This window comes from Eleutherodactylus coqui, chromosome 6, assembly GCF_035609145.1.
Source record: "Eleutherodactylus coqui strain aEleCoq1 chromosome 6, aEleCoq1.hap1, whole genome shotgun sequence".
In the NCBI taxonomy this organism is placed as follows: domain Eukaryota; kingdom Metazoa; phylum Chordata; class Amphibia; order Anura; family Eleutherodactylidae; genus Eleutherodactylus; species Eleutherodactylus coqui.
The window spans coordinates 232,465,838-232,480,904 of record NC_089842.1 but is presented as its reverse complement, the minus strand read 5'-3'; the positions used below and the strand labels follow the sequence as shown (position 1 = coordinate 232,480,904).

Here is a 15,067-nt window from a genome sequence, read left to right as displayed (position 1 = left end):
TGACACGTCACAGCAGGAAGTGGTAATGCCTTCCCCGCATGTTTTTTGGCTAGAAAATGGCGCTACACTTGCAGGGAAGGGAATTGCAATTGACTCGAGTACCGCGTGGTGTTCGTCTCGAGTAACGAGCATCTCAAGCACCCTAATGCTCGAATGAGCATCAAGCTCGGACGAGTGTGCTCGCTCATCTCTAATCAGGACCCAAGATGCTACTGACATAAGTATCTGTATAATTCATATTTTCAATTTTTTTCAGCCAGGCTGATGAAGTTAAGACATTCGAAAGTGATGGCCAACAAGGCTAATACATGTATGGATTTCATAGATTATATATTTCATTTTTGTAACACAATAGTGTGGTCAGAAAGTTTAGAAAAATATCAAAAAGCCTCACCTAATTCCTTCCATGTGAGAAATCTTCCTTGTAAATATGGCCAACCTTAACCATACAACTGTTACAGAATTTATTTTTACAGCTTTTGAAGATCTGCAACAGCTCCAGATTTTCTTATTTATATTGGTTCTGATGATTTATGCTACATGTGTTTCTGGTAATATAATGATATATCTGCTTATTAAGCTTGATGTCTCCCTCCATAGAGCAATGTATTACTTCATCAGTGAATTTGCCATTTTGGAAATAATATTTGTATCTATCATTATCCCTAAATTCTTAGATATTCTTATTGCAGGTAGAAATAAGATCAGTTTTGTGGAATGCTTCCTGCAGTTATATTGTGCCGATGCTACTGGTGCAGTTGAATGTTGCCTTCTTGCAGTAATGACTTTTGACAGACATTTGGCCATAACCAACCCATTACATTATTTTCCTAAAATGAGTCAAGCATTTACTAAACTAGCTGTATTTCCTTGGATTGCCGGCTTAGTTGTTGCTTCTGTTCTCACCATCTTCACAGCTTCCTTAGAATACTGTGGTCCTAACATGATCAACCATTTCTTCTGTGACCTGACTCCATTGCAGAGTTTGGCATGTTCCAATACCTATGTCACCAATATGGTTACAAGTATAGCATGCATCATTGGTATTCTTCTTCCCTTTGTTATAATTGTAGGATTCTATATAGATATTATAATGAAAGTCTTAGAAATCAAGACTGCAGATGGTAAACATAAAGCCTTCTCTACTTGTTTCTCCCATCTTATTGTTTCTAGTCTTTGGTTTGGTACAACTTTCATTGTGTACATTAAACCAAGTGATAGCCAACATGACAAATTTTTTGCGTTCATATATACAATTGTGACTCCATTGTTAAATCCATTTATTTATACTTTTAGAAACAGAGATGTGAAACACATATTCTTCAAATGGTTGAGAAACTTAAGCTCATGGATAAAAGATAAGCTGCACATAAGTACCAAAGCCTAAAATGTCTTTACAAAGGAATGGTTGTAAATCTAATAAACCCAGTTTGGAGTGGGTATAAAGATGATCTCTTAAATTACTATGGAGTTGGACATAGCAATTGCCTCATGACCTGCTGTGGAGTTGGCTATAGATTTCAGAACCTATTGCTGAATTGTATATAGAGATGATTCTCTTCCTTTATTAGGAAGCTGGGTAGAGAAGGTATTCTCAATTAATTTTGGAGTTGGGTGTAGATATGATCCTCTCAAGTGAGCCAATTAGCTCCTATGCAGCAAAAAGTCTATCCTGACTCCAAAATGGCAGCCACAGTAATCCCTGGATCAATATTTGAGATAAACAACCCTGCTGGTCACCTTATGTCTATATCCTGTAATATCATAGCGCTCTAGAAAGGCATCTAGTCCCTTTTAAACTCCTCTATGTATTTTGCCATCACCACATCCTCAGGAAGAGAGTTCCACAGTCTCACTGCTCTTACAGTAAAGAACCCCCTTCTATGTTTTGTGATGAAACCTGCTTTCTTTTAGATGTAGAGCATGTTCTCTTATTATCGTTTCAGTCCTAGGTATAAACAGATCATGGGAGAGCTCATTGAATTGTCCCCTAATGTATTTATATATAGTTATTTGGTCGCCCCTTAACTGTCTTTTTTCCAAGGTAAATGATCTTAATTTTGATAGCTTTTCTGGGTATTCTAGTCCCCCCTTTCCGTTTATTTATTTAGTCACCCTTCTTTGATCCCACTCAAGCACTGCAACATCTTTCCTGAGCACCAGTGTTCAGAACTGTACACAGTATTCCATGTGAGGGCTAAGAAAGTGCTTTGTATAGTTGAAGAATAATGTTCTCGTCCCTCGCCCCTATGCCTCTTTTAATATGCCCCAAGACTTTATTTGCCTTTGTAGCAGCTGACTGGCATTGATTGCTCCAGTTAAGTATACAGTCAACTAGTACCCCCAGGTCTTTTTCCATATCATTTTTCCCTAGCAGTACCCCATTTAGTGTACATTGGTGACATCCATTTCTCCTGCCCATGTGCATAACCTTATATTTATCAATGTGGAACTTCATTTGCCATTTTTCAACCCCAGCCCCCAGTTTATCTAGGTCCTTTTGTAGCCGCATATTGTCCTCCGTTGTACTAATTGTATTGTATAATTTTGTATCATCTGCAAATATTGATATTTTACTGTGTAGCCCCTCTACCAGGTCATTGATAAATATGATGAACAGAATGGGGCCTAAAATTGAACCCTGTGGCACCCCACTAGCAATGGTGTCCCAATCAGATTATGAGCCAGTTATTACTACCCTCTGTTTTTATCTCTGAGCAAGTTCCTTACCCTGATACACACATTTTTGCCCAGACCGAACTGTCTCATTTTATATATCAACCTGTTATGCAGCACAGTTTCAAATGCTTTAGAGAAATCTAGGTACACAAGATTAATAGATTCCCCCAGATCCAACCTAGAACTTACTTTATTGTAGAAGCTGATCAAATTGGTCTGACTTGATCGATCCCTCATGAACCCATGTGGATGAGGAGTTATGCCGTTGTTTTCCTTGAGGTAGTCTAGGATAGCGTCTCTCAGAAACCCCTCAAAAATGTTTCCAATTATTGAAGTGAGACTTAATGGCCTGCAGTTACCGGGCTCTCTTTTAGACCCTTTTTGTATATTGGAACAACATTGGCAATGTGCCAATCCAGCGGTACATCCCCGGTCTCAATAGTGTTGATAAATATAATAAATAGTGGTCTGGCTATCTTGTCACCTAGTTCCCTTAGAACCCTTGGGAGTATTTCATTCAGGCGCGGTGATTTATCAATTTTGATCCTCTTTAATGGGTTCTGCACTTCCTTCTGTGTTAGGCATGCAATATTTAGTGGGAGGTTTGTTTTATTCCCCTGCATCTCATGTAGCATGTCATTTGCATTTGTGAATACACTAGAAGAAAAAACTATTTAATAGATTTGCCTCCCCCTATTGTCTTCTATGGTTTCTCCTGCTTTCAGTGCAAATCCCTTTACTGTTTCTATAATTGAAAAATAGTTTATGCGTTATTTTTGTTCTCTTTTGCAATCAGTTTCTCTGACTCCTCCTTAGCAATTTTGAAATTTTCTTTACGTATATAGTTTTTTTTTCCTGTATGATTTTAGTGCTTCTTTGCTGCCTTCTTGTTTTAATAGTTTAAATGCTTATTTTTTTTTCATTTATTGCCCCCCTTACAGTCTCGTCGAGCCACATTGGTTTCCTTCTACTTGTAGCTCTTTTATTTTTAAAGGATATGAAAAGTTCACATGAGGTCATTAGGATGTTTTTAAAATTTTCCCATTTGTCATCTGTACTGTTATTTATGAGGACATTTTTCCAATTAATATTACCGATAGCAGTTCTGAGCTGATCAAATTTTGCTTTACTGGGTGTGGCCTGGATGCATACAGAGACGATTGTCTTGTGCTAGACTCTGCTCTAAATCAGCCTTAAAGCTACTACCAAGCTTGTCCAGTCCTTTTTCCACAATCCAAAAATCTTCCTGAGGGACTAAGGAACAATCATGTCAAAAAGGAGAAGCTTAAAAGCTCCCCTTTAAAAGGTTTCTGACTTTTTTACTACCCGCAGTGCAGGAAGAGAGCGGGCTGCAAACTGTGGAAGCCCCCCCCCCCGATTCTGGCGCGAGTACAGAAGATGAGAGGGAGAATGTTGATCTGCCTCTCAGCGCTGTGGAGACTGCCATGGAGCCACAGAAACTGCTGTGAGAGCTGTCGGAAGAACCTGCACAGGGTGGGGTGAGTGTATGTACCAGAGACTCTGTTACTAATGCTGCTGACAAAATTAAGAAGGCACCGGAAGGCTCGCACTCTGCTCTCTCTCTCTCTCTCTACCCCCATATGCAGCCCTGAAAAACAAAGACCCCAGCTCTCCCCACCTCTCCCCTCTCATCTCACCACTGTCTTAGAGGAAGATGTAATCACCAGCGTCCCCTCTACCAACCTCCCAGCTTCTGAGGACTTTATTAAAAACATGATCCTAGCTTAAAGAGGATCTCTGCAAAGAGACATTAAGCACATTTCCACAGCTTTTAACAGTTCTCTGCAGGACCTAGAAGTATGTACTGACCATATAGAGAATAAAATGGGAGAGCTTACAAGCTCTCATAACAAGCTGATTGATGCACACTATACATTGGAAGAGGTCGTACAATCCATGAGAAATAAACTGTCCGACTTGGGGGACAGAAGCAGAAGAAATAACATTAAATTTTGAGGCATACCTGAAGGGGTATCCCAACCTGAGCTGAAGGGCTTTTTAATCAACCCAATAAAAAGTCTTCTCGCCAAAAGTTCGGAACAGGACTGCATTATAGATAGAGCGCACAGATTGGCAAAACCAAGCTTTCTATCGGAGGCGATCCCACGCGATGTGATTGTCAGACTACATTATTTTCATATTAAGGAAGCTTTAATGTTGGCGGCAAGAAAATCTCATCCCCTTCCGAGCCCATTCTCTAACATAAGCCTCTTTGCTGATTTTTCCAATCTCGGAAATCCTTTTCACAGGTGACTTTAGCATTAAGAGCTGCTAAAATATCATATAGATGGGGATTTCCTATGAAACTACTCATCCATAGAGAGAACACGCTCCATATATTTGCTACGCCAGAAGAAGGTAAAAATATTCTAGCACAGTGGGGATCCCGAGACCTAGGAAGGACCCCAGGCCTTGAATTCAGTTCCCTTGCTCCTACGGGAGATCAAAATATTATGACTATTTTGGAGCCACTACTGTCATTTTGCTGGACCTCAATCGCAAGACAGTAAAAAAAGGCTGTAAACTGCCAGGTGAACTTTTCTTCCACCCCAAAAGTAGCAGTTATGATCCTCTAATTTTTTTGTTTATGTGCTTTTCTTGCAGATTTTCAGATGCAAATACCAAACATACGTAAATATGTTTTCATTGCAGGAAGAATTTATTTTTGTTTTTTGAGTTTTAGAATTAATTTATGTTTCTTATGTTTTGGCGCTGACTACTTGATTCCAGACAAAACTCTTTTTCCAGACAATTACCATGTCGATAAAAAATATTATCACAAAACACTAAAGGGTTAAACTCTCCTTTTAAAAGAGCGATGGCATGGAGGGATGCAAAAATGAATAATATAGATGTGCTCTGCTTGCAAGAAACCCATTTTTTTGCGTCAGGCCTGCCCAAAATTTTCAAATAAACAATATCCGCAAATCTTTTTGTCTTGCGCACAAAAAAACTATCAGGAGCACTAATCGCATTTAAAGCGAACCAACATTTCATGTTACCAGAGCAGGTTAATGACTTGAAAGGCAGGTTCCTCATCCTGTGGGTACACTTAACAAAATGCCAATAACTATTGTAAATGTATATGCCCCTAATAAGGCACAGATTTACTAAATTATTAAGGAAACTGAGAAAACTCCAAATAGGTAAACTTATCATTTGTCGAGACTTCAATATTATCCCAGATAAACATATGGATACCACCATGGGCCTTAGGACTCCTCCCACTCTCCATCCTTGGCTCCACAAGAAGTGTTTATATGACACTTTTAGATGTTTCAACTCATCTTCGAAAGAATTCACCTATTTTTCCCCTCGGCATAAAACTTTCTCACGCATTGACCTGTGTCTAGTAGATAGATGGACCCTCCCATTAATCACAACATTAGAAATAGGAATTTCCAGATGGTCTGACAACGCACCTATCTACATAAAATTTAATATGGGAGCTCATTTCAATCTGGCCAGGATATGGCATAATGATGTAAACACTGCTTAAATCCCCAAAAAACAAGATTTGGTCAAAAAAGCACTTAGAGAATACTTTCAGATTAATGCAAACTCAGTGACAAATAAATTAATTTTATGGACTGCTCATAAAGCCGTTATTAGAGGAGTCTTGCTAAAACTCAGAGTCCAAAACCGCAAAAATAAACAAGCACGAATAGACAAATTACTAGAAAAGATAAAGGTGCAAGAAAAAATAGACCAAACCTCCTTGCAGACAAAAAAATCAACTAGATTTAATGTCACCAAGAACGGACCTTAGAAAAATCCTGCTACAGGGATGCAACAAAAACCTTACCTACTCGTGGACCAATTTTTATTCCTCTATTCACAAACCCTCAAAACTAATAGCCAAATTGACAAAAAACAAACAACAAATCAAAGCAAATATTCCATATATTAATAAAATTAATGATTCCATGTCCAAAGTAATTCACACCCAACAAATAGCAGAAAAATTCTATTCTTATTTACAGATAAGCTCTTTATTACACAGCTCTCGTATAGAGACTTACTTTTTTCCTACTAAATTGGAGTCCCTTTTTTCCAAATGTCGTAACTCTCAATTCTTCTTGACTAGATTAATCTATGGCGCTGTTTCAGGGGATATGGGAGAGACAAAAAAGATTGACCTGATAAATTGGGCAACCGATTGTCAAAGTGATTTCTCTCCTTGACAGTGGTTGAGGTCTTTTGAGTGGCCGAGTAAGGCCACCCTTTCAGCCTATTTACTTCAAATTCATTATGAAGTTCTGACTAGGTGGTATTATACCCCTACAAAAATAGCAAAATGCTTCCCAAATACTAGTAAAGAGTGTTGGAGAAATTGCAGCCATGAAGGGTCGCTATATCACATATTTTGGGAATGTCCTAAAATCCAAGGATACTGGAAGGAAGTAATCAGAAGCATCCACATTATAACAGGTATACATGTAACTCATAGTCGACACCTAGTTCTCCTCTGATTAGAATGTGACTCTATTCTCAAAACCTTTGAAAATGGATATGTAATAGGGATGAGCGACCACCAAAATGCTCAGGTGCTCGTTGCTCGAGTCAAACTTTTCGTAATGCTCGAGAGTTCGTTTTGAGTAACGAACCCCATTAAAGTCAAGGGGGACTCAAGCTTTTTCGTATGGGACCGATGCTCTGCAAAGCTGATGACTTGTCAAACCCCAGAAAACATCAGAAAGTCATGGAAACACCACAGAAATGGATGGGGAAGGGCAGGGGCAGCATGCATGGCTGCATCTGAGGCTCCCAGGTCCCACTATTAAGCCGAAAGGGGGGCAAGAGTCTGGCATCACCCCCCTAACAATTTACTTCAGACAAACCCTGATTAGCAAGGCACACGCGCTGGCACATCTTAGCTAAGCACCACAGTAACTGCAATCAAGGACAATCACTGCCTGCGGGTGATACCGCTGCTTCCTGTCCTGGGTTACATGCTGGCATTGCTGTCCACCCCCCCCCCTTCCCCGCATGACCCTGCATCCACAGTGCACACAAAAGTTTCCCTGCGCGCGTTCAGCTGCCCTCATGCCACATGCTCACTTCATAGCCACACCACCCACTTGTCGATTTATAAGTGCGTCTGCGATGAGGAGGAACCGGAGGCACACACTGCAGAGGGTTGGCAGGGCCAGGCAGTGACCCTCTTCGAAAATGTGGGCGATAACCCACAATGCTGTTGAGAATTGATGATAAATTGATGTACGGTCATCATTCCAATCCCGTGCCACCTCCGTCACAAAATTGTCAGGAGCTGCAAACGTGGGCATCAAGGGGACTCAGGTGCCAGCACTTCTACACATCTCCACAAAGCAGCAATACTCTGTGTGGGAAGCACCTGAGTGGACCCAGGGTCAGGCTCGGTCCCAGCCTCCACCTTGTGTGACCCAAGTTGCTGCGAGTAACATAGCAATGGGAAATCCATGTGTCCCCACACAATTCATTCTGTGTAGGTGTCAGATAGCTCAACACTGCAATGGGATGTCTTTGAGTTCCTTGGGCTCGCCTATGGCAGAGTTTCACCCCGCCAAGGACCTCGGCCCACATTTCTACCCTAGTCAGTCAGTGTATTTGTGCCAGACAGGTAAAACATCGCAATGGGAAGTCTTTGTGCACCCACAGCATAGACGAGCCCAAGGAACTCAAAGATGGTATTACACATAAAGAAATCACAGTGCCCAAACATGGCAGATTTTCACCCCACAAAGGACCTTGGCCCACATTTCTACCCTAGTCAGTCAGTGTATTTGTGCCAAACAGGTAAAACACCACAATGGGAAGTCTTTGTGCACCCACAGCATAGGCGAGCCCAAGGAAGTTAAAGATGGTATTACACATAAAGAAATCAAAAACGCCCAAGCTTGGCAGTTTCTCCCTGCCAAGGACCTTGGCCTCGGCTCACACCCTCATTAATTGTGGGCATAAAGCGGACTCGGATGCTCGTGCAGCTGCAAACGTTCCATTAACGCAGTAACGCTCCTTTTGTTTGGCCCAAACCAGTATCTCAGATAACTGTGGTACCACGAGAGAAAATACATGTTGCCCAGCGCTGATCCCCAGACCCCAAGCAGGAGGAGGAGGTGGCATAAAAAGGCCGAGTAACCATGACCGAGGTAGGACCTGCAATACTCTGTGTGGGAAGTTCGTGAGCGAGCCCTGGGTTAGGCTCTATCCTAGCCTCCACCTTGTGTGACCCATGGTGCCGTGAGTTAAATAGCTATGGGAAATCCATGGGTCCCCACACACTTCATTCTGTGTAGGTGTCAGATAGCTCAACACCGCAATGGAAAGTCTTTGAGTTTCATGGGCTCGCCTATGCTGTCAATGCACAAGGATGGTATTACACAGGAAAAAATCAAAGTGCCCAAACATGGCAGAGTTTCACCCACCAAGGATCTCGGCCTTGGCACACATTTCTGCCCAAGTCAGTCAGTGTATTTGTGCTAGACCGGTAAAACTCTGCGATGGAAAGTCTTTGTGCACCCACAGCAAAGGCAGACCCCAGTAACATTTCTGTAGCAAAAGTGTAGGCGAAACCCTGAAACATTGGTGTACCAAGAGTATAGGTGGAACACCAGTAACATTTCTGTAGCAAAAGTATAGGCGAACCCCTCAAACCATTCAGTAGAAACTGCATAGGCGGACCCCAGTAACATTTCTGTAGCAAAGGTATGGGCAGACCTCTGTAAAATTTCCGTAGCAAGAGTATAGGAGGACACCAATAACATTTCCGTAGCAAGAGTATAGGCGAACCATTCAAACCATTCAGTAGAAAAGGTATAGGCAGACCCCAGTAACATTTCTGTAGCAAAAGTATAGGCCGACCCCAGTAACATTTCTGTAGCAAGAGTATAGGCGGACCCCAGTAACATTTCTTTAGCAAGAGTATAGGCAGACCCCAGTAACAGTTCAGCGTGATGACATGCTGTTTTAGGAGGAGGAGTAGGAGGAGGAGTAATAATAACCGAGAATAATTGACAAAGCTAAATCCCCCTTTTTTGTGGTGATAAAGGATGCAATTTTATCCTGTTACAGCGAAAAGAATCATTAGATTACACTGGTTTCCGCCGGTGGAGAAGAGAAGTCTGGGGAAATCCAGGCTATGTTCATCTTTATGAGTGTAAGCATGGCGCTGGCAGTTGACAGGTGGGTTTGCTTATCCGTGATGATTCCACCAGCTGCACTAAAAACCCTCTCTGACAAGACGCTAGCGGCAGGGCAGGCGAAAGCCTCCAGGGCGTACAGCGCAAGTTCGTGCCACATGTCCAGCTTTGACACCCAATAGTTGTATGGAGCAGAGGCATCATGGAAGACAGTGGTATGATCTGCTACTTACTCCCTCACCATGTTTTTACAGTGCTCCCTCCGACTCAGCCTTGACTGGGTAGTGGTGACACAGTCTTGCTGGGGATCCATAAAGCTTGCAAAGGCCTTGGAGAGTGGTCCCATGCCTGCGTTGGACATGCTGCCTGATCCCAGCTCCTTCCCTGCTACTTGGCCCTCTGAACTGCGTCTTCTGCCGCTAGCGCTGTCAGATGGGAACTTTAGCATCACTTTTTCCACCAGGTCCCTGTGGTATTGCATCACTCTCGTACCCCTTTCCTCTTCGGGAATGAGAGTGGAAAGGTTCTCCTTATACCGTGGGTCGAGCAGGGTGTACACCCAGTAATCCGTGTTGGCCAGAATGCACCTAATGTGAGGGTCACGGGAAAGGCAGCCTAACATCAAGGCAGCCATGTGTGCCAGGGTGCCAGTATGCAACACATCACTGTCCTCACTATGAAGATGACTTTCAGGATCCTCCTCCTCTTCAGCCCATTCACGCTGAACAGATGAGAGGCAAGCAGCATGGGTACCCTCTGCAGTGTGGCCAGCTGTCTCTTCCCCCTCCTCCTCCTGCTGCTCCCCTTCCCCCTCCTCCTCCTCTTCCTCCCCTTCCCCCTCCTCCACCCCCTCCAAGACGCGCTGAGATATAGACATGAGGGTTGTCTGGCTATCAAGCGACATTTTGCCATCCCCTCTCTCCTGTTCTAACTGCAAAGCATCGGCCTTTATGCTTAGCAGAAAACTTCTCAGCAGGGAAAGCAGCAGGATGGTAACTCTAATGATTGCTGCATCGTTGCTCACCATCTGGGTAGACTCCTCAAAGTTACCGGGGACCTGGCTGATGTCAGCCATCCAGGCCCACTCCTCGGTAAAGAATTGGGGAGGCTGACTACCACTACGCCGCCTATGTTGGAGTTGGTATTCCACAATTGCTCTACGCTGCTCGTACAGCCTGCCCAACATGTGCAGCATAGAATTCCAGCATGTGGGCACGTTGTACAGCAGTTGGTGCTCTGTTAGCTGAAACCAACGTTGCAGGGTCCTCAGGGTGGCAGCGTCCGTAGTGGACTTGCGGAAATGTGCCTTGCCGCACATTGCCGAGCAGGTCAGACAAGTGGGGGTAGTTTTTCAGAAAAAACGTTGAACCACCAGATTGAAGACGTGGGCCAGGCATGCACGTGTGTAAGGCTGCCAAGCTGCAGAGCCACCAGCAGGTTACGGCTGTTGTCACACACGACCATGCCCGGTTATAGGCTCGGTGGCGAAAGCCAGAGGTCGGTCTGCTCTGTCAGACCCTGTAGCAGCTGGGAGGCCATGTTCCTCTTGTCACCTAAGCTGATTAGTTTCAGCGCAGCTTGGCTGACGCTTGCCCACCGTTGTGCTGCAGCGCCGTGCACTATCGACTGCTGGCGACGTGCTCACACCTCTTAATTGAGAGGTAGACGTTGTGGAGGAGAGGGAGGGTTTGGAGGAGGTGGCATAAAATGCCGCAAATACCAGCACCGAGGTAGGACCAGCTATTCTGGGTGTGGGTAGGACGTGAGCGGTTCCAGGCTTTGACTCCGTCCCAGCCTCCACCAAGCTCACCCAATGTGCCGTCAGGGAGATATAGTGGCCCTGCCTGCCAGTACTTGTCCACGTGTCCGTGGTTAAGGGGACCTTTAGAGTAACCGCGTTGGTGAGGGCACGATTTAAGTTGCGGGGGACGTGCTGGTGTAGGGCTGGGATGGCACAACGAGAAAAATAGTGGTGACTGGGCACCGAGTAGCGTGGGACCGCCGCCATCATGTTTTTCAAAAGCCTCATTTCCACAAGCCTGTACAAGCACATCTCCAGGCTGATTTATTTGGAAATGTGCACGTTTAAAGCTTGTGCATGTGGGTGGCTGGCGGCCTATTTGCTCATTCGCTCCAACGGTTGCGTTAGCGACAGCTGAACGCTACGCTGAGAGACATTGCTGGATGGAGTGGAGGACGGTGGAGGTGAGGGTGTGGGTGCAGGCCGGGAGGCTCTTGTGCCTGCATCCGGGGAGGAGGGTTGGATCTGTGTGGCAGGTTGGGAAACAGGGGAAGAGGCAGTGGTGTGACGGGGAGGCGGTGAATGGCTTTCGTCCCACCTTGTGGGGTGCTTGGCCATCATATGCCTGCGCATGCTAGTGGTGGTGAGGCTGGTAGTGGTGGCTCCCCAGCTGATCTTGGCATGACACAGGTTGCACACCACTGTGCGTCGGTCGTCCGCGCTCTCACTGAAAAACATCCACACCTTTGAACACCTAGCCCTCTGCACTGAGTCTTGCAGCGAGGGGGTGCTTTGGGAAACACTTGGGGGATTCTTCGCTTTGGCCCTGCCTCTACCCCGGCCACTCCACTGCCTCTTCCAATCTGTCCTGCTGCTGCACTTGCCTCCCCCTATGAAGCAGTATCCTCAAGAGGCTTAGCAAACCAGGTGGGGTCAGTCACCTCATCGTCCAGCTGCTCTTTCCCCGAATCCTCTATGGGATCCTCTCTCAGACTTACTGCCCTTACTACTACCTCACTGACAGACAACTGTGTCTCATCATCCTCATCTACAAAAAGCTCTTGAGACAGTTGCCAGAAGTCCTCAGCCTCATCACCCGGACTCCGGGAACTTTCCAAAGGTTGGGCATCGTTCACGACAAACTCCTCAGGTGAGAGAGGAAGCATTTTTTCCCACTCATGGCAGGGACCTGAGAACAGTTCCTGGGAGTCTGCCTGCTCAGAATATGTCATTTTCCTGGAGTGACGAGGTTGGGAGGAAGGAAGAGCAGCCAGAGGATTCCGCTTTGCAGTCCCTAGGCCAGGAGTAGTGGACTGCGTAGAAGACTGGGCGTTCGATACATTGCCGGAGGCGTTTTCTGCCATCTACGACAGGGCCTACTCGCACTGTTCTGTTTGTAATAAAGGTCTACCACGCGGACCCATAAAATGGGATATGAAGCTGGGGAGCCCAGAAACTTGCCTCTCTCCTAATCCTGCAGCAGCTGGCTGTGATTCACCATGCCAAGGACCTCGACCTGTGCCCACACCCTCACTTGGACGTCCGCGTCCTCGACCCTTACCCCTACTCCTCATCATGGCGGATTAAGAATAGAGCAGGGCCCAAATAAATTACCCCACTGTACAGCACTGACAACCGTGGGTTAATTCACTGCACACAGAGACTTGTAGATAGCGGAGGCTCTATGCTGTGACTTAAAAAAATTAGTTTGCTATCTTGCACTGATACCTAGGGGTAATTTACCGCTCACAGAGACTTGTAGATAATAGAGGCTGTATGGAGTGGGAGACTCTAAAGCCAGTGGATAGTGCTGGTATCTAAGGCTATCTCAACCTCACCAAGAAAAGAGTATTGTGGGACGCTCTGCACAGCAGCAGAGCTGAAATACTTTGCAGTGGCCCAGGAAATATTACAGGCTGTCCCCCTACACTAGGTAGTAGGCGCTGCAGACACAGAACGGTATAACTGAAGTCGTTTGCAGTAGGCTAGGAAATATTACTGAGCAATTTCAAGGTGAGAGCTGGTTGTACGGCACTCCAGGCTGAGAACGCTATTACAAAAAGGTTGGGAACTGGCCTAGATGCATAATACAATAATTGATGCACTACTACTCCCAGCCAGCCACAACTATAATGCACACGGTCAGATGTAGCCCTAAGAAGGAGCGTTGGGGTTCTTGCACGGAGGATCAGGACTAGGGACACTAACATTAGCTATATGCTCTCTTACCATACCAAAATTATGTCATCAGTCTTCTTGCTGTACAAAAATGTGGGGTAGGCCACAGCTTTATTAAACAATTTACCATATATAAACATTAATCACTTTACTCTCAGTGAAAAACTTTTCCATGCCGTAAATCGTTAAACTTTTGAGTCCATAACAGTACCGAGGATGTTCGTAAGCCCTGGTCCTTTGGCTTGCCAACCTTCCTCTACTATCCTTATCCAGCATGGAAAAAACTCCAGGCCGCACGGGATGCGTCGTATCGCTACTACGCATACCGTCCCACCCCATTGACCCGCACCAAAGCTGCCTCTACACCATCCTGCAAACCGGATAAAAACGTATCCAGATCGACCTCATTAAGATGGACTCCGTCGTCTCTTAGTGCTCCTCTTTCTTTGTCCTCTAATTCCCAATTCCGAACCACGATGCCGCCTATTGACTGTGCGAACTTCAACATTTTTAAATTAACTAGCTTCCTAACCCTATCTATCACCTCCGGGTCTCTTGCTCCTCTCCTGTTCCTTCTTGCCACTATATCCGACCAAACCAAAATCACTTCTTGAAAACAGTCCCGGAACCTTAGCATGTCTTGTTTCATCAGGACCAGCAAGTCCCTCATCTTCATTTTTCCTAGGTTGTTCCCCCCGGCATGAACAACCAAAACAACTCTTCGGGGGGTCCACCTGCTTATGTCCATTACAATTTGCAGCAAGCTAGGCCATTGTAGCCCTCGTACTCCGTGCCAATTCACAGATGTTCCGGTTAAGCTTAAGTTCCGACCCAATGGCCATACTGCTGCCCTCCTCTCGGCCCAATATATGTACGAATGTCCAATGATCCACACATTCCACGGCTCTGTGGCTGGAAAACAAGCACAGGAAGAACACAAGAAAACCCCCGAAATGGAACTGAAACAGAAAAACACACTAAAAAACTGTCCTAAAGGGTCAAATGACCATCAAATCTGGCCTCACGTAAGATTTGTATGCCTGGGATTTCCACCTTCCCAGCCTTTTTAACCCCTCTTCGTTCATACCACCTGCATCTGCCATAGTGGCGGCTCCTATTCTGAACGAATGGTTCCCGAACTCTGATGCATCGAGACCTGCTGCCCGTAAGGAAGATTGCAACACCGACGAAAATTGAAAACGGGTAAGTGGGAGGCCTGATGCATGAACCAAAAATTGTTCACCATAACTTCTGGAAACCAAGTAATGCCTTACCATGTCCACCGGACACCAACGTGAACCCACACTGATGATCGTTAGCCACTCGC

General features: G+C 45.1%; 1 protein-coding gene across 1 annotated transcript; it reads left to right on the top strand.

The window, feature by feature from the left end:
- Positions 1-430: 430 nt before the first annotated feature.
- Positions 431-1,387, top strand: LOC136571888 (olfactory receptor 10A4-like). Its single transcript, XM_066572504.1, has one exon. The coding sequence runs from the start codon at positions 431-433 to the stop codon at positions 1,385-1,387; it is 957 nt and encodes a 318-aa protein (XP_066428601.1).
- Positions 1,388-15,067: the final 13,680 nt, after the last annotated feature.

Excerpts from the sequence above, each read along its gene's own strand:
- LOC136571888 (XM_066572504.1), top strand. The coding sequence starts at position 431 with ATGGCCAACCTTAACCATACAACTGTTACAGAATTTATTTTTACAGCT.